Here is a 19,142-nt window from a genome sequence, read left to right as displayed (position 1 = left end):
AATAAAATGATGCTCATGTGATCTTGAAACTTGCAGAAGTTGTTTCCTATGTTCTCCCAAGAGATGGTCGATTCAATTACGACTATAGATTTATCACAGGAAATAGTGGATCAAGTTTTTCTTCGTTGCCCCCGGCACAAGCAATCTGGCTCCAGGCGAATGTGTTTGAGGTGATGCCATTTCGGCTAAATCATCTCCTAAATTTGTATTAAGTAATGATGGTGTTGATAGCCCAAACCAAAGTCCCACAATTACTTTCACCTCGTTTACTCAATTTGGATTGCTTGGAGTCAAAGTGTTTGAAGACAGACGTTATTTCACCGCAGCAACCTGTTTGACGAGCTGAGTTCCGGGGCTAGGAGATCATCAAATCTAACTCAACAACCAAGGGAAGTCTGGGGAGACCACCAAGACCATGCACTTATCGGCTCCCCCCACCACTTGAAGTTGTTGAAGTCAGCTTTGATCGATCTGTTAAGACTGGAGGTCTTCATCGTGGAGTAGGTTTCATCATTAGAAGCCATCAAGCTAGACTCCTTTCATGTTTTGTTTTCTTTTCCTTTTTTTTTTTCGGATTTGTGTGTGTGTGTGGCTGTGGCCTGACCGTGTTTCAGCATTTGCCCCCAAATGACAGACTGCTTATAATCATTTCAGATTCACTTGGTCCAACAAAAAATACTCTACATCAACTGCATGCCCTCACACAAATTAACCATGATGAAGCATGGAACAAAAACAAATCATGATAGCATCACCGAAGCTTATTAAGATAATGGTTGAGAAAATTAAAAATCAATGCTTCAGGGGACTAATTCCATCGTACCAGAGTTTTTGCAGCGCGCCTAATAATATCTTAGTGGAAGAGAGAATAAATGCACCATTATATACCATCATGATCCATGATCATGTAATAAAATTGTAATGTATGCATGCCGTTCTAGTTGAGTAATATTATGATGGAAGCTTGAATGTTGAGTTAAATAAGGCTGTTGAGTGTTAAGCAACAACTCTCAATTAAGATTTTAGGCAACATATATTCATAATTCTACCATTAGAGGTTTTTCATTTTTTGAGCAAGATAGCTTATTTTCAATTATTTTTGTTTTGTTTTTCACGTAGAGATATATTGCTCTCTGATAATTGTCTTTTTTTTTTCAATTCAAAAGGTTTGCGGTGCCAACTTTTTTATGTTTGGCAATTGCTAAAATGCCAACATTTGCCATGAATTCATTATTTATAGATTTTTGCATTTCTTCCACAAGGAAAGCCTATGTTAGGTCATTTTGGATTATCTAATTTATCCCATGTTATTATGATTTTGTTCTTATGGTGGGTTCGCTAGCACTTTCCAATCATCAAAGACATTTTTCTATGATTTTGGCACCAAAATTGAACATAATCTATCTTATGTTTTATGCGTAACTAAGATTGATTTCAAGCACTAGCGATAATTATGATCCCTCAATCTAATTAAGATTCTTTTATGCCCTATGCATTATTCAATGCATCCCTACAATATCCAAGGTTTCAACTTTAACTCTTCTTAGACTGCACCTCAAATTTTTTATACATTCTTTTCCTGCTATATTGGCCATGTGAGTGCCACTTCTCCTTTTCTTTCCTGGTTTCCTCCAATCACGACAACCCACATCCCTCTATCTCCTCACACCAATCAGATTCTAGCAAACTCGGTTTGAGGGGGTCGACATCTCTTATATCCCCCCTCCATAAAGAACTAGACTATATATAGAGTATACTAAAATATAATTATCGCTTTACCTGACCATTATAATACCTTAGTAAACAGAAAAAAAAATATAAAACCCATCCTCTTCACTTTTCTTTTCTATTTTTTTATTCTCTTAATTATTAATAATATAGCTTTTTGGTAATCATCTTCATCAACCATTAAGGAAGCCTTAACTCATCGCATAGCCACTGCTTCCTATAAATTTGGCATGGATCTTAAAGATTTATTCAATCCATGAAAAGCCACTGGGTTGACGGGTCAAACATATACTCGAGCTTTTTATAATCGGGTTGGCTTCGACTAATTTGTATTTATCCGAATTGCAAGATACCTTTATCTACATCCACACCCTTACGTGGATATTAAATTATATTTAACTATGAGTTATATGGATGATTCGTGAAACCATTCCAGATTCACAGGAACTAGGATTATGACTATTGAACGGGGATAAAATTCAGGGCTTGCTCTACTCTACATGGTCCCATTGTTTCTCTTTTATCTTTCTCCACCATTTTATTGTTCCTTCTCCTCCTCGTCTTCCGTGCTCCAGCACTTACGACATTACAAAGATATTACATAGTAATTTTAGTTGTCTAACTATTCATGCTATCAAAAATTTAATAGAAGAAGGGATAATTAAATAAAGATGATATTATCATCTATAAAAATCTAGATACCTGAAAGTCCATATAAGATGAAGGATCAGAGCCACAATGATGAAGTATGGTCTAAAGATTGTATTATTAGAATCAACACTAACCAATGGTAATACAAAGTCCTTACGTCATTGTGATCAGCGAGCAATTTATGCAGGTAGCTTAGTTGCAATAGCAATAGCAAGCTGATCATGGCGTGATCATGGAGTAAGGCATCATTTCAAACCTCGACCAATAGAGACCTGAAAAATTGTGAATGCATCAACCCTACATGGATATCTACAAGCATGGCGTGATATTTTTCTGTGTGTTTTTTCTTGAGAAGTTGGATCAGAATTCATCCTCCCAAACAGGATAAAAAGGGGAAACCTGTCACTCCACACCCTCCATTCTTCATGACAGGCTGGGTTTTAAAACAAGAAAAAAAGAAGATTAAAGAGAACCATGCCCTACCTGGAAGCTTCAAACATTATTTATTAAAAAAATAAAAAAAAATAGGAGAGAAAAAAAAAGGAAAGATTTCCATATTTTAGAAACAAAATTCACAGACAGAGCAGAGCCAAGACGCAAAGAATTACCAAATTTCCTCATCGCAATGATGTATGCAGCAAAACACTCCCCTCATTCCTCATTGTCTTTGTTCTCGGTGTCTCTGCCGCTGTCTTCCATCCCGATCCCATCGATTGGATCCAAATCCCCCAACCCTATCGTCATCGATGAGCCATTCCAGCTGCTGTAGCCATCGATGGTCATGTTCTTGATTCTAGCAACAATAGAATCATCTGTATTCACCATATCGATCTCTGCAGACAAACGAGCGGTAGTAGTAGAAGACGGACGGACACATGGGAAAAAGCCATCAAATTATTTTACGGTCCGTCAGGATCAGAAGGCCTTCAAGAAGGGATAGGAGTGGTTTTTACCGGGGTGCGAGAAGAACCAGAGGACCATGGCGCAGAAGATGAGGACGAGGGGGATGAGATGGACCATGTTCTCGGCGAAGCGGGCACGCAGCGCCGCCTTCTTGGAGGCGTCGGAGAGGGGGTCGTAGGTGGGAAGTTGGTCCACGTCCAGGCTCGACCGGTAGCCGGGAGACGATGACAGTCCCTTCCCTCCTCCTCCCCCTCCCCCTCCTCCTCCTCCTCCTCCTCCTCCTCCCGTCGTCATGCTCATATAGTACTCCTCTGACGTCCTTGATGCGCTCGCCGATCGGTGCATCTCTTGCAGCAGCAGCAGCAACAACAACAGCAGCGAGAAGGAAAGATAACAAAGGAGAAGATGTATTCTTGAATTTGGCAGGAGGCAGCCTTTTAATTCAGATTTGCGGAGGTTGCGGTAATGCGGATGCAATAGAGCAGACTCGGTCAGACTCCGATCCCATGTGGAAGCGGGTTGGATTAAGGAGACGACAAAGAGAAGAAAGCGGATCGGACCAGACTGTAGTACATGAAGGCGTGGAACTTGAGATTCCCTTATTGTTGTCCGATTTAATTTGGTTGGATATGCATGCAATCCGTTCATTCGAGGATTATGGCCTAGACCTTTATCATCGCCCAATCACCCCAACCACCCTCCACCATAAAAAAGAATGAACTTTTTTTTTCAGAAAAAAAATAGAGACTATTTGGAGATAAACCAAAGGCAAAGTTAACCCCAATACAAAGACATGAAGAACTCGGATCCGGATAAAGATGTAAGATCACAATTATTGATGGATGAACAGTCTTGCACAAAATTATTATGTAAACACACAGCATACACAAAGGACAGAAGACATCGAGTCCTAGTTTCCAGAAAAAAAGTATCCATTGATCCAAGTGCTAGCCACAAGCGATGACACGGTTTCGGATGCCAACCCAGTGAGATTCCATATCTATTAGAAGAATTTAGACCAAGGCGCAAGCACCATTGTTCGTTCAACCAATATCTCTGCGCCATGCTGTTGGTTTCATCGGCCGCGCAGGCCTCTCACCCATCTCCACTCCATTTGAAGGACTTGCCTACATGGTTTGCCGCAGAGAATGGACTCGGCACACCCCATGCTGCTTGTCCACGTACACAAATGAATTTATGTACCACCACGTCATTGAAAGAAACTTTGCTGAAGCATGAAATGAATGCAACCTGAGAGTTGCTTACCAAATTCGGTAGGACCATGTTGAAATGTATGTATGATGCCACCTCTTCAGTGATAGCTTTTCGGGTGCTCTCCTGTGCAACTCAAGTGGGGTTGAAAGTAGTTACTTGAGAGATTAGTAGCAAAGCCAAGCATCTGCACAGTAGCAGCTAAGTCAGTTTTCTACTTTGTTTAGATTACTGAGATTGAAATTTCAGAGCAATTTTCACATGCACATTTATTGCTTTCTGCACTAGGAATAATATATAGTCATATAATTGCATCAAACTGTAGGTTTCAAGCTATATCCCCCAAAATACAAAAAGCTTATGATCCACATTAACAGAACCTTTTTACAGCCAGCTTATGCGAAACATGCTGACCTGAGCAATTAGTTAGTTCTCTCATATTTTATATGCAAAAGACATATTGGTTTTCTGCTAGTTGTGAATACTCCCTTAACATATTTGTTTAGAACACATTTTCCTCTATGAATCTGGTATCAACCAGGTCCAATTTGGATACCTTATTGAACTACCACAAAACTGAACCATACCTACTTCAACCATGCACATATCAAAGAGCAAATATATCAACAAATGATGTGCACGGTATTAGCATCCGAGTTTAATCCATCATAATTTTCTTGTCTTTCTTTCTTGAGAGCTCGCTCCCTCCCTCCCTCTTAGCTCATGCCAACATTTGTATGATTAAAGTCATGAAACAATCCAATTCCGGATGTTTCCAGTGGTTCAACAACACTATCAGCAAAAATTTTGCATATCGGATCCATCCCTTAAAGTTGATCAAACTAGGATTTCTAGATATCGACATATTGTCATTGTCCATAAGAGAAAGAATACACAGTTTTTCAAATTGAAAGTAATCAAAAACTGAAAATATGCATGTGTGGTGAAATTTTAAAAGCTTTGAGGAGATGAAAAAAAAAAATGAGCACAAGATGATATAAAATAATGATGACTTATGGAAGGTAAGAGAATAATAAAAAATAAAACAATTATTCAGACTAAATGCAGCCATCGCTACCAATTTACAGCAACTTATATAGCCATAATGCTTACCTTTGCAGGCAGAGCATAATTGCTACCAGTAATACTATGAGATTCCTCCATTTGATCTGTCTCAATGGGCCAATTTATGCAAACAAGATCCACTCGCCATGCCAGAGGGACATCTAAGTTCCAGCAATAGCATCGTCTCCTTCAAACTTCTGACTCACGAGAATATCGTAAGTTTTATCATCAGGCATGAGGCCTCTGTCAAGCATTTCATCATGCAATCGAAAGGCCTCTTGCAAATTGCCTTCCCTGAAGTATCTGTTGATCAGTGTGTTGTATATAAGAACATTAGGACGTACGTCCATCCTATCCATTTCATGCAAAATCTTGTAAGCATCTTCAAGGTGTCCATTCTCGCAAAGACCATGTATCAGTGCAGTGAAGGCAACATCATCCGGAAAATGGCCCTTGGCTAACATCTCAGAGTAAAGTTCTAAAGCAATTGTCACATTACCAGCTTTTAGTGATCCATCGATTAAGGTTGTGTAAATAGCAGTATCACAAGGTATTCCTTCTTCTAGCATTTTCTTGTGCAGCTCAAAAGCAGCTTTCATATTACTCAAATCTATATAGCCAGAGATAAGGCTGTTAAATACAGCTGCATTTGGCTTTAACCCAGCTTCAAGCAGCTCATCGAAAAGCTTAAGTGCATCAGCCATATTATTGTCCTTGCAAAAACCAACAATAATAGCATTATATGCGGCAATATCCAATTGGAGACCCTTCCTTCTCACCTCATTCATCAACTTCAAAGCAACATCAGTACAATTGCTTTTACAATAGCCATCAATGAAATTGGTATATGTAATAACATTAGGAGAGATGCCCCTTTTAAGCATTTGCTGATAAGTTGAGATTGCGGAGCTCATTGCACCCTCTCTTATGAAGCCGCTGATGATACTGTTATAGGTCATACAGTTAGGAACAAAACCCTCCTCCATAAATTTGGGCAGCATGTCATTCGCTTCAGATGTACGGCAGGCTTTGCAGAAGCCATTTATAACAGTGTTGAATGTATATTCATTACAAGCAATGCCCAAGCCACGCATTATATTGAGCATATCATAAACCCGGTCAAAGTCCTTTTTCTTGACATACCCATCCATCAGAGTGGCAAAGGTGACGACATTGGGTTTGATGCCCCTTTCAGTCATTTGGCTATACAGATTAGCTGCTGAATCCATATCCCCCTGTTCACAATGGCCAAATAACAAGTTGTTGCATGATACAACATTAGGCTTCACTCCTGCATCCTCCATTCTAGCATATAGATTGCAAGCTTCCTTCAGCCTACCAGCATGACAGAGCCAATGCATAAGAATGTTATATGTGAAAACATTTGGTACACCAGAGCCAACTGCTTCTTCAAATAAGTCAAATGCCTCTTTCCATTGATTATTCTTCAAGAAGCACCGTATCACTGAATTAACAATGAAGACGCTCGGCAACATCCCCAGCTGTTTCATTTGACAGTAAAGCTCGTAGGCTTTCTCCACATTTCCATATCTATAGCAACCTTCAATCAGAACCGAGTATGTCACATTGTTTGGAACTATTCCTTGCTCGAGAACAGTTGCGAGTAAATCCAATGCAGTGTTAATATCTCCTTGAGCACAGTATCCTTTCATCAGACTAGTTGCAGCTACCAAGTTCAGCGGCAGCCCACTACTGACCATCTCTTCTTTTAACCTTACAGCCTCGCCCATGTTTCTCTGCTTTGCACAAGCTCCAATCAACAAAGTATATATAAACTCGGAAGGAACCAAGCCAAAACCTTTCATCTCGCTGAACAATTCACAAGCTCTCTTGGAATCAGGTTTCTTGCACGCCGACTGAATCACGGTAGCATAAGCTTGCACATCCGGCTCCACGCCCCCATCAACCATTTCCCTGAAGTACAACTCGGCATCCTCAGGCTTCCCTTCTTTCAAACACACATGCATCATAATATCACACGTGCTGCAATCGAAGTCCATTCCTTTAGCTCGCATCTCTCGGTAAAATTCTCGAGCCCTTGAGAAAGAGTTCGACCTTAGCATAGCACTCAGCACATCATTTCTCGCTTTTACGTCAGGAAAGATGCTGCTTTCAACCATCCGACTGAAAGCTTCCACCGCCTCTTCGACTCGATGGACATGTGCATAGCAAGACAAGAGGTAACAGTAGGAGAGAGGATCAAAATCGCACCTTTTTGAAGTTTCAATCAGGCAGTCGACGATGCTGCTGGGGCGGGTGCTGGAATCGCCCAAGATCGATCTTTTTAGTAACTCTCGAGCACTCGACAGCCATCCGGACCGCACGAGGATATGAAGCAAGATGCAGAGGGGCTCCACGCCCATGGGACCCCCCTGATTCTGAACCCAATTGAAGTACTTCAAAGCTTCTCGGGGTCTGCGCTGATAGGTCAAGAGGAACTCGACGACTCGCTCCTGCGTCGACATCGATCTTTCGGGGTCGAATGCGGAGATAAGTCTTCGAATCGGAGGAGAATGGGCATGGACGACGTTATTTGGGATCGGTTTCTCCGCGGCCGCTGTTGGCTCCTCGATGGAAGGAAGGAGGGTGGCCGAGGCGGAGTACAAGGACCTGGGGATACGACGGATAGAGCGGGGAAGCCGTGGAGAGAGGGTGGAGGAGCTTCCTAAGGCCCTCATTTCTTCGATCTAGGAATCGGAGGCGGTGGCCACCGAGTGCTCCGGCAGTGGCCGGGGTGAGATGGAGAGCGAGAGGAGCGAGGAGGGGTCGCCTATTTGCAGATGGTGGGAAGAGTCGATAACCCTAGCCGGCCAGACCCACCCAACCCGGCACAAACCCACCCAACCCCAGCCTTCGATCTGCGAGGAGTTATCTGTAAATAATTGGCTATTTGTCCAACTCAAACAGATATCGGTACACGCAGTGCCGATTTTAACTCTAGATCTTTGGACGATCCATGTAGGTGTATCATACGTTAAATATTTATTAGATAATTCTGAATTACTCATATAGATCCTAAGCACTCAAATAATCTTTTTAATTTTTTTAAGATAATATGCTGAATTATTATAAATAATATTAGAGTAGATCGCCCATGCAACTGCTATAGGCTGGAAAATATTGTAGCAGTAATTCATTTAGGACTAAACACCAATATATCCTGAGCAAGATATGTTAAAAATGATTTAATAGAAAAGTTAAGAAATATGAAGATAAGAAATATATATACATGTATTATGGAAAAAATATATGCTTTTTGTTTTTCAAAATTTTAAAGGAGTCGGGAGAAGTTGGATGAGATAAGAGAAAATATTTATTATTTTTAAAAAATAGAGTCCAGTAGATATTTTGTATTTTATCTAGATTTGCAAATATTCCTGTAACTTTAATTGCTATAATGTCAACCCTATATATTTTTTTAATTATTGCAATGCTCCCACTGACCTTCTAATTTGGGCCATAGTTCGCTGTTGGTGCCTACATGGTAAGTTAAGGAGATATTAGTTTGACATGGCAAGTTAGTTCTCTCTACCTTCATTCATCATAGTCGTTAATATTCGCCATCATTCACTACCATGTCCAATCTTTATAACCATCCACCGTTGTTTAAGATCTCTATCACTACCTACCTTTACTAACAATCTCCACTATCATTCACCATTATCAATGATCTCTGCTACTGTCATGCCCTCAGGGATGGATCCTTATTTATATATATATCAAATAAAACTGCAGATCACCTCATCGGAAATTCCGCTATCTATCCGCACGAATCTTGAGATAACACAGTCTCAGATGGCACGTGAACGCCCTGAGCCGACACGCGTCGTATTGGCCTTTAAATGCCTCCGGGCCGCCTCCCCCACTGGCTGTGAGACTGGCGGCGGTTCTCGGAGACCCAATTCCCTAGTTCTTGGTCAAGCAAGCGAGAGAGAGGAGTCTCGGCGAGAGACCATAGGGGGTGACCTGAGAACTCTGACGGCTGCGGCGGCAAGAGACGATGTGGCGGAGGGCCTCTTCCCACCTCCAAACCCTCGCTGGCCAATGGCGGCGATCCGGCCCCCAGCTTCTCTGCCTTTCCGCCCAAGATACCCTACAGAGCCGTGGCCTCGCCTCCGTCACCTCCTCGCCGTTCCGGAAGACCTCTCCTCTCCTCTCCTCGGAATCCGGTGGGTCCTCCTCCGATCTCTTTTGTTTTGGCTAGGGTGGAACCATGCTGACCCATCCGATTTGGTCTTCTTTCTTTAGATAATGTCCCGACGAAGAAGAAAGTGGAGGACGTGATGCCGATCGCCACCGGCCATGAGCGGGAGGAGCTCGAGGGCGAGTTGGAGGCGAGTTTTCCTGTTTCGTTCGACTTGCACTCTGCTTGCGTCTTTGTTGGTCGATTCAGGATCTGATGGATTCTCTTGTGCGTGACTTTTTTAGGGGACGAAGCGGTTTACTGACATGGATTCCCCGGTCGGTCCGTTCGGCACCAAAGTTAGTCTGATTCTTGAACTTGAATCTGCAAGATGTTCTTGATCCCTGATAAATTTTCGTTCTGATTTGTTCGTGGATGATGACGTGTTGTTTTTCCGTCTTTTTCCCTTCTTGCTTAGACCCTTTCAGTGTTTTTGCATTAAAATGCGATCTTCTCATATGTGTTGGCTGCAATATTTTAGCTGGTTTCTTAGTACTTGGTAGAATGGAAGCGAATACTTGTGGTATATCATTTGTTAATGTGCATTAGATTAATGGGTACCATCTTGTTATGTTCGTCCTTATCGCTATAACTACATAGATTGTAATACAATGATTGTTCGTAGGTCTATGATGCTTGTGTATATCTTTATTTTCATGTATTTGCTAGGGCTGCAAAATAAAGATCATACCATCTGCTGAGTTAACCTGAAGAGAATTTTCATACTGCTATACGGTCAACTTGGCATTCAGCAACTTCACAGTTAGAAGGATTGAATCATCAACTCTCATTTCTTTCCCTGGACTATTAATTTGTTTTGCCCCCTTCTTTTTAACACCCTAATGTAAAACTCTGCTGATGTCTTCAAAAGCTTTGGATGCCCAATACATGAACAACATGTGCAGGATGGGTCAATGATATCTACTGTAGGGTTGGGAAAAAAGTAGTTACAGGTTAGGTGAACTTAGAAAGAAATGGGATACCAGACATTCTACATTATTCTCAAGTCTAGTATTCTTCATAACAATATTTTACTATTCTTCATAATAATGTGGTGGAAGCATCCACCTTGTCAAGAGGGCACCTGCCTGTGAATTCTGGCCATGCTAGTTTTTGTTAGCATGTTGAGCTTATGTAAGCTCCTTGTATGCAAAACTTAGGACAAATATTAGAGGACAAAACTGAAGCTGCCCCTCTTTTTCATTTGGTATCATAATTAAAATATACATTTTAGGTACACATTCCACTGGTCACGAGTAGAAATTAATGAGGTATCATTCTGTTTTATTTTCTTTCCAAGAAATTTTATGAGATCTGCAAATTATATAGTTTAAATTTGTGTAACGTATAGGGTCAGAAATATAACACTTCCAGGTCAGTTAAGATGACTGAAAGCTATCATGGATAAAATGGATGGGATTTTAAAAGTGTAAAAAATTTTGACATATAAGCCATAGACATGTGAGTACTTATATGTCATAAGTATATATTTTGCACAAGAATTCATGGTTGATGCAGCCTTGGTTACACTAAATTGTAAATTCATTTTCTCAATTAACAAAATTTCAGAAGTCTATTAGATATTAGATATAATCAAATGAGGTGCTTAATTGGATGCTTTCCTCAACGTGAATCACAAAAATGTATTAGGCACTTATACAAAGGTATTGAGACAAAGTAGTAGGGGTGTGATAGTTGATTTTCTAGATGTAGTGAGCCTATGACAAGGTGTTGTAAACTAATGGTCTACCATTATGTCGATCTAGATCATCTTTGTTGATCGTATATAGTTGATCGATAAGGGATAAATTGAGTTTAAAATAGGAACTATAAGATGTATTTGAAAGTAAAAATCCATGATTTCTTCAATTTGTAGGATATAATATTAGGTGAAATGCCAATAGTGTTCCATCCATCATTTGCTGAACCATGCCAAGTTGGCCGATTTCGGGGCGTGCCAAACTGGATCAATTGGTTACTGGCATGGTTCCTATCACTCTCCAAACCCATCACCCGGGTTGGTCACATGATACGACAGCACATTCCATAGGGAAACCCTTGAGAGAATATGCAAGGCCTATAAATTTAATATGACCTTTTCATATCTAGATAATAAGGATCTCAATTCACAACAAAAAATTTCCATCATTAACAAGTAACAAAATTATCTAGTTACCAATTTAGCTATTTGACTGGTATTAGTGATGCTCTAACTATTCATTCTCTCACTAATGATCCCAAATCGTAGCCAAGCAATAAGCATCATCCTACAACTCTGAAAAGAGAAGTGAAGGAGCGGTGTGAACTTTACAACCCAATAAATATCTCCACACATCCACACTAGCATTATACTAATATAAATTTGAAAATAGAAAATAATCAAAGCTAATATAAATATGAAATTATAGAACTGTTGATACCAACTATAATTATATGAGCTCATGAATACATCACATAGCATCAAAATACCTTTCAATGCAACAATGATCCCAATTAATTATCATTGTTTTTGGCCCGTGGTGGGGGATCAGCAATACCATATTTCTGGCCTGTGACAAGGCATCGATAGTACTACGTTTCTAGCTCGTGGCAGGATATCAACAGGTACCACGTTTCTAACCTGTGGTGGGGCATCAATAGTACCACATTTTCGGCCTATAGCGGGGCATCAACAAGCACCACGTTTGGGGATGGTGGGGCATTAGCAACATGGCTAGTTTGGAGCGCTACAACCAACTGTCCAATTATACAATTTATTTTTTATACTTATGAAGTAAATAAAGCTATATTCTTTGCAAAATTCGATGTGCACGAGTATCAAAATTCATGCAACCCAAATCAGCAACATATGCTACATATATACATAAAGAACCATACATCCTCAACAGATAGTCATGCAATGAGTGGTTATCATATTCCAAGCTAAGCCAAAATCATTGATGCACAAAAATGGTATATATATATATATATATATATATATATATATATATATATATATATATATATATAGGTGATCAATGTCCAAGGATTCATGCCACTACCAATGACAGACACAAACACAATGCGTGCTGACCCACTTGATCCGAGAACTAAGATGTAGAGTACCCTACTTAGTGTCTTCTTGTCCAGGACATGGTAGATGGTCACACAATGCCAGTCTAGGACCCCGTTAGGATCGACCGGAATTCACATAGGTGTCGAGACCTACCATTGATCCCCTAAAGTATGTAGAGAGAGAGTGATGAAGAGAGAGGGAGGAGAGAGAGCAAGAGAGAGAAAGAAGAAGAGCAGATCAAATAGGGGAGGGTAGCTTCGGCTTGATCTAGATGGGGGAAGCCCAAGTGGTCAGTGGCAGTGCCAAGCGTCTGCTTGAGGTTCGGCCTCCAACGGAGACTGATGGTATCAACGACCATGGTGGCAGGTGATGGCGAAAAGGTGAAGAAAACTGATGATAGTTCGGCCTAAAATAGGGAACGAAAGTTGCTTGGCTCGTTGGCCAGTGATGGGTCTCTTTCAATGATCATAGGGGTGGCTGAGAGCTCGAATAAAGCTCTGGCAAGAACCTTAGCCTCAATTCACGACGTAGCTGGTGAAATAGAAGAGGTTATAGCCAGAATAAGGGAGAAGAATCACAATTCGGGGCAATCTTGTTCAACCAAATTCGATGACTCACCAATGCTACTCAAGGCGACGACGACAGCCATAGGATTGGAAAAAGGAGGAGAAAGATTAGGGGTCGTTACCTCGATTCCGATGAGGTATGATGGGGGGCTCCGTAAGGTCTTCCAAGGAAATTTCTTTCAAAGAATTTGCGATCGATGATGATTTGGAGGGAATCTTGATGGTGGGGTACTAAAGAAGGCATCTCTATTTATAGAAAAGCCCTAGGGCTCCGCCTAATTGTGGCGGCCCTGGGCTTCCTTCCCTCGATAGAGTCAAAAGAGGATACAGACTTCCATCGGGAGTCTGCATCCACCGCCTCACGTGTAAGGCATGCATCCTCGTGTAAGGCATGCGCCCTTGCCTCACGTGCGAGGCATGCACGAGGGTCAGTACGTGCCCTTTCTCAGTTGGCCCAACCAAGTTCAAAATTGGGTTCTCACATTCTCCCCCCTTAAAGTAATTTCGTCCTCGAAATTCATGTACTTGAGGCTTCAAAGAGTTGAAGATGCTAAATCCTTATCTCATCCTCGAGCTCTTAAGTAGCCTTCCTTTTGTCTATGATTTGAATTGAAACCTCTCCATCATAACACGCTCTGAATCAAAGTTGATGTTTTTCGATTAGCTTCACAATGACTCAACCCTTCACACTTCCATTGCGCAACTCTGATCTAAACCCACCAAAATTCTCTAAGTTAGATACATAATTTTCGATCAAAATACTACTCTATACTTAAATCAATATGACCCAAAATTTGTTAAACCACACCCCATAGATTATAACCGGAGACAAATTCACCATCCCCTCTATAGAAATCCTATGGATCATTTCTGTCTCAATTCCTAGTGATCATAAATATAAGCTTTGATTACCACTTTTGTCATGCCTTGAACCCATCATCAGGGTTGATCACATGACATGGCTGTGCATCTCCTAGTGCAAGGCCCAAAAGAATATGCAAGGCTTATAAATTCAATACAACGTCTTCATAATTGGATAATAATGATCTTAATTAACAATAAAATAGTTCTATCATTAATAAGTAACAAATTATTTAGTTACCAATTCAGCTATTTGATCGGTGTCAATGATGCTCTAACTATTCATTCTTTCACCAATAATCCCAAAATGCAACCAAGCAATAAGCATTCCGCAAATCTGAAGAGAGAAGTGAAGGAGTGGTGCAAGCTTTACAGTCTAGTAAGAATTTCCACACACCCATACCAGCATAATAGTAATATAATTTTGAAAATGACAAATAATTAAAGTATAATGCTATAAAACTCTTGACACCAACTATCCAATATAATAACATAAGTATGCTAGATCAGCAATATATCATATAGCATCAAAATACCTTTCCATGCAATAATGACACCCATTAATTATCTTTGTTTTTGTTTTGCATAATTCTGATCAAATAATGTTTTAGCATTTGGACTTTGGACTAACCATGACCATATTTTCTGCCCATGGTGTGGCATCAATGGTGCCACGTTTCTAGCCCGTGGCGTTATTGTTTTTGATAGGGTATCAATAGTACCACATTTATGATTTATGGTAGGGCATCAACAGTACCATATTTTCAATCTGTGGTGGGGCATCAACAAGTACCACATTTTCAGTCCATGACGGAGCATGAACTACATGGCTAGTTTAGAGCACCACAATCGTTCGATTATACAATTTATTTTTTATACTTGTTAAGTAAATAAAGCTATATTCTTTATGAAATTCGATGCACACGAGTATCAAAATCCATGCAACCCAAAATCAGCAACATATGCTACATTGATACATAAAGAACCATACATCCCCAACATATAATCATGCAATGAGCTGCGATCATATTCCAAGCGAAGCCAAAATCATTGATGCACGAAAATAACATATATATAGACGATCAATGTTCAGGGATTCTGATCTCTACGTGTGATAGACTCAAACCACAATGCGTACCACACTTCTTGATCTAAGAACTAAGGCATAGAACATCATTCTCAGCATCTTCTTGCCCAAATGATCGCTCACCTACAAAGCCAAGTCTCATCAACAAAATAATCATAAACAACCACGGTCGATGGTGGAAAATTACATGACATGGTAGATGGTCGCACAATGCTGGTTCGAGACCTCGCTTAGGATTGATCGGGATTCACAAAGGTGTTTGGACACTTCATTGGTCCTTTAAAGTATGTAGAGAGAGAAAGAGTGATGAAGAGAGAGCAAGAGTGAGAAAGAAAAACATATCAAATAGGAAAGGGCGGCTTGGGCTGGATCTAGATGGAGGAAGCTCGGGCTGTTAGCGGCAGCCGCAAGCTTCCGCTCGAGGTTCAGCCTTCGACGAAGATAGCGACGGCGAAAGGGTGAAGAAAATTGATGATAGGTTGGCCTAAAATAAGAGGTGGTTGAGAGCTCGATTAGAGCTTTGGCAAGAACCTTAGCCTTAACCCACAACAGGGTTGGCGGAATAGAAGAGATTATAGCCGGAATAGAGGAGAAGAATCGCAAAGCAAGGGTGGTCTTGTTCAACCAAATCCGACGACTTGCTGGTGCTATTCAAGGTGATGATGACAACCATGGAACCGAAACAGGGAGGAGGAGAAAGATTAGGGGTTATTACCTCGATTCTGATGAGATATGATGGGGGCTCGGTGAGGTCTTCCAACAAGAATCCAAGGAAATCTCGACCAAAGAACTTGCAATTGACGGTGATTTGGAGGGAATCTCGACGGTGGGGTACTAGAGAAGAAGGCATCTCTATTTATAGAAAAGCCCTAGGGCTCCACCCGATTTTGGCGGTCCTAGGCTTCCTTTGTTCATTGAAGTTACTAGGTGTGCCAGGTGAAATTATGAACTTGCTATCTGTTGCAGAGTAAAAGAAGAGGTGAGTTGATTGTAACCTCCAAGATATTGTGACTTAAAATTGAAAAAGCTTGCCTTAGTATATGATGCAACTTTAATCATGATAGTGGTGATAAAGGATTTGCTAGGATAACAACAAATACATGGTCTGAGGCTTTTGGTTATGTTGATGGTTGAAAGTAGGATGCTCAGGTTTTAGTCTCCTAAAAATACGTATTGTATATATTTGTAAACTTTTTTGCATTGGCATCATGAGAAGCATTTTCCAGTTTCTATTGGAACCATTTTGGGTGTATATGTACTATGCTTATCATATCTTATTTGGATTTTAGACAACAAAAATGCTTCTGGTTGAGAGGCATGTGGAAGTTGCATTAGTTTCCGATGTTTTACAACTTTTTTTGAGGCAAAAAAAATGTAACACCTGAAATGGTAGTTGTGGCATATCTAACCAAAACATTACACCAAATTGTTATTTGTACATTTTTATCTTGTTTTGATATGTTGTGGACAGAACTGGTATGTCCTTGGTTGAAACACATGATTCTGGACGAAACACATGATTCTGGACAAAACACCTGACTTTCATCATAGAGGAGTAGAACAGTATTCAGTATGGAGAATATATATTCATTTCCAAAGATCATCCCTGTTAAACATTGCCAAAACTATCAACTATCTATGGAAATCTAAGTGGTCTTAGTGTCAACTGTTTAATACTTTATGTCTTGCATATTGTTTAATTAGCTTTTTCATATTTACATCATTTTTTTGATATATTATAAGTATGATATCCTCATTACTGGTTCATGTTGGTCCAACTTTGTGGTAGTAAATGAAAAGCCGTCATTTGGTCCAAACAAAACTTTCTGCCTTATTCTCCATATATATAACTCCTTGGCAAAATTTCTTGTTTTGAAAAGAATAGTTATGACTTTATGCTAGAGACTGATGCTTTGTGGGATGTAGTGGGATTGTTTTAGCTTGTTTCATCTCTTTGGAGGCTTTTCTTTTCTGAGAGCATTGTGGAAGGATAGTAAAAATTGATGGTTCATGCACATTCGTTACTATATTTTCTTAATGTTCAGGTCTGCCTTCAGATATTCATGTCATGCAGCTTGTGTATGTGGCATTGTTGCAACTTGTTCTGTGTGCTTTTACTTTTTCTTTTTTACCTTTTTCACATTTTCCTTTTAGTAGAATGTAATATATCACATCATTAAAATTGATGCACAAAGCAAATTAATCCCTGAATATGTTTGTGCCCTTAATGGGTTTGGTCTAGTTATTCAATTTTGTGTGGAAGATCCTTTGTCCACCCAAGATCTTTGGTTCAGGAACTTTGCCACTCCATTGGTGTTACCAGGTTTCATAGTCATGTATCCCTGATCGGTGATGCTCATGGCAGCCATTGCGCATTCTGTTACCATGCTACTGGTTCAATTTGTGGCATGGTTTATGAGGAAAATGGTGTCATACTGAAAACATAATCCATATATTTTATAATCTGTCTCTTTATTGCATACAGCCAACATTCAACCTGTATCCTTTAATTTTTTCGTTCCTCAGATCTTCCTCATCAATAGTTTAGAAATTTTCCTTTCCTCGAGTATAATGAAAATTTTCCCTTTGTTTTTAAAATTAAATTAGCTTTTCCTGGATATTGATTGTGAATATAACAATGTTTATGCTGGTCCACAGTATTAACTTGTTATTAAAACATTGAGTATTGAACTGTGCCATAAAATTTTATTTGGCTTGCTTGTAGGAAACACCTGCTGTCGTTAAGTCCTACTATAACAAGAGAATAGTTGGCTGCCCTGGTGGTGAAGGTGGTAAGTTACTTTTGTCACACTTATGACAAGCTAGTTCTTTGACATCTGTTGTATTTTGATTGACCCTGGCTCATCATCTTTCAATTTCTCCAAGAAAAGAAGTATGAGGAAAAGAATGTTTATCTTTCAATTTCTGTTATATGAAAAGGAAACTGAAAGGAAGGAAAGTTCTAAAATAAGATGCCACCAGTTGACCGCGTTTGATGTTAGTTCAAATTCTTGATGTGTTTGCAGAGGATGAGCATGATGTTGTCTGGTTCTGGCTGGAGAAAGACAAACCACACGAGTGCCCTGTGTGCTCCCAATATTTTGTGGTAATTGAGATGGCTTGTAAAATTCCTAGTGTACCACCAAACAGGATTATATAGAAATATTCTATATTTTTGGCTGCTTTTATGTCTAGGAGTAAGAGTTCCTGATTAATTTCATATCATTTTGCAGTTGGAGGTGATTGGTGAGGGAGGGGACCCAGAAGCACACAGTGATGATGAACATCACTAGGGATAGGACTCCTGGAAATAAAAATATTTGGTGAGATGGTTGGTTTCTGTCATACCGTGAATCTTCAGAGAGCTTTAGGTCATTCTGTTTGACCAATATTCTTGCCTGTGAATCTGAAGGCATTTCCTGTTGGCTGTTTTGCTTGCATGGTGTAATGGTCATCTACGTGACCTTTGGATTATTTTATGCCTTTTGATGCATTGTCGAATAATCAATGGCCACGTTAAGTTCTGTTCTTTCCTTTGCTTGTAGTAAATCAGAAAGGTTTTTTCCTGTGGTGTTAGTTTGCATGTACTTTCATCTATAGTTTGCTATATTTGATCTATCTATTTGCAGGAAACCTTTGCTCTTAGAAGCAACATGTCAAGAAAATTGCTCAGGTAGGGCTGCAATTTGCTTTCTAGTTGCTATAGTCTGTTGGTATTTATGTTGCTGCTGCTAGAGGAGCAGCGAGTGTGTGGATGGATTCTTTAGGGATGACCAAAAGGTTCCACCAACATTGTGGTTATAATACCGT

At 40.0% G+C, this 19,142-nt stretch overlaps 3 protein-coding genes across 6 annotated transcripts; 1 reads left to right on the top strand and 2 right to left on the bottom strand.

Moving 5' to 3' along the window:
• Positions 1-2,470: 2,470 nt before the first annotated feature.
• LOC103695478 lies at positions 2,471-4,060 on the bottom strand. 3 transcript variants are annotated; one of them, XM_039118963.1, is made up of 3 exons: positions 3,333-4,060; positions 2,988-3,212; positions 2,471-2,812 (listed from the first exon to the last, which is right to left on the bottom strand). In XM_039118963.1, the coding sequence occupies exons 1-2, from the start codon at positions 3,928-3,930 to the stop codon at positions 3,031-3,033; spliced, it is 780 nt and encodes a 259-aa protein (XP_038974891.1). In that variant the 5' UTR covers positions 3,931-4,060; the 3' UTR covers positions 2,471-2,812; positions 2,988-3,030. The 3 variants fall into 3 exon arrangements, with proteins under 3 accessions (XP_038974891.1, XP_038974890.1, XP_038974888.1); XM_039118962.1 differs by having other exon boundaries at positions 2,471-2,651; XM_039118960.1 differs by lacking the exon at positions 2,471-2,812 and having other exon boundaries at positions 2,866-3,212.
• Positions 4,061-4,095: 35 nt separating this feature from the next.
• Positions 4,096-8,413, bottom strand: LOC103695471 (pentatricopeptide repeat-containing protein At3g54980, mitochondrial). 2 transcript variants are annotated; one of them, XM_008776810.4, is made up of 3 exons: positions 5,608-8,413; positions 4,549-4,681; positions 4,096-4,451 (listed from the first exon to the last, which is right to left on the bottom strand). In XM_008776810.4, exon 1 carries the CDS (start codon positions 8,256-8,258, stop codon positions 5,721-5,723), a length of 2,538 nt encoding a protein of 845 aa, XP_008775032.1. In that variant the 5' UTR covers positions 8,259-8,413; the 3' UTR covers positions 4,096-4,451; positions 4,549-4,681; positions 5,608-5,720. The 2 variants fall into 2 exon arrangements, with proteins under 2 accessions (XP_008775032.1, XP_008775031.1); XM_008776809.4 differs by having other exon boundaries at positions 4,096-4,681.
• Positions 8,414-9,432: 1,019 nt separating this feature from the next.
• LOC103695470 (cytochrome c oxidase subunit 5b-1, mitochondrial-like) lies at positions 9,433-18,898 on the top strand. Its single transcript, XM_008776808.4, has 6 exons — positions 9,433-9,749; positions 9,829-9,914; positions 10,009-10,062; positions 18,058-18,124; positions 18,359-18,438; positions 18,566-18,898. Exons 1-6 carry the CDS (start codon positions 9,581-9,583, stop codon positions 18,623-18,625), a joined length of 516 nt encoding a protein of 171 aa, XP_008775030.1. The 5' UTR covers positions 9,433-9,580; the 3' UTR covers positions 18,626-18,898.
• The last annotated feature ends 244 nt before the right edge of the window (positions 18,899-19,142 follow it).

Source organism: Phoenix dactylifera, unplaced genomic scaffold (genome assembly GCF_009389715.1).
Source record: "Phoenix dactylifera cultivar Barhee BC4 unplaced genomic scaffold, palm_55x_up_171113_PBpolish2nd_filt_p 000454F, whole genome shotgun sequence".
NCBI classification, from domain to species: domain Eukaryota; kingdom Viridiplantae; phylum Streptophyta; class Magnoliopsida; order Arecales; family Arecaceae; genus Phoenix; species Phoenix dactylifera.
This window is presented reverse-complemented; position numbering and strand designations above follow the sequence as displayed.

Excerpts from the sequence above, each read along its gene's own strand:
- LOC103695471 (XM_008776809.4), bottom strand. The coding sequence starts at position 8,258 with ATGAGGGCCTTAGGAAGCTCCTCCACCCTCTCTCCACGGCTTCCCCGC.
- LOC103695470 (XM_008776808.4), top strand. The coding sequence starts at position 9,581 with ATGTGGCGGAGGGCCTCTTCCCACCTCCAAACCCTCGCTGGCCAATGG. Across the intron at positions 9,750-9,828 it reads TCTCCTCTCCTCGGAATCCG|ATAATGTCCCGACGAAGAAG; the intron begins GTGGGTCCTCCT and ends TTCTTTCTTTAG. Across the intron at positions 10,063-18,057 it reads TCGGTCCGTTCGGCACCAAA|GAAACACCTGCTGTCGTTAA; the intron begins GTTAGTCTGATT and ends GCTTGCTTGTAG.
- LOC103695478 (XM_039118963.1), bottom strand. The coding sequence starts at position 3,930 with ATGAACGGATTGCATGCATATCCAACCAAATTAAATCGGACAACAATA. Across the intron at positions 3,213-3,332 it reads CTGGTTCTTCTCGCACCCCG|AGATCGATATGGTGAATACA; the intron begins GTAAAAACCACT and ends GTTTGTCTGCAG.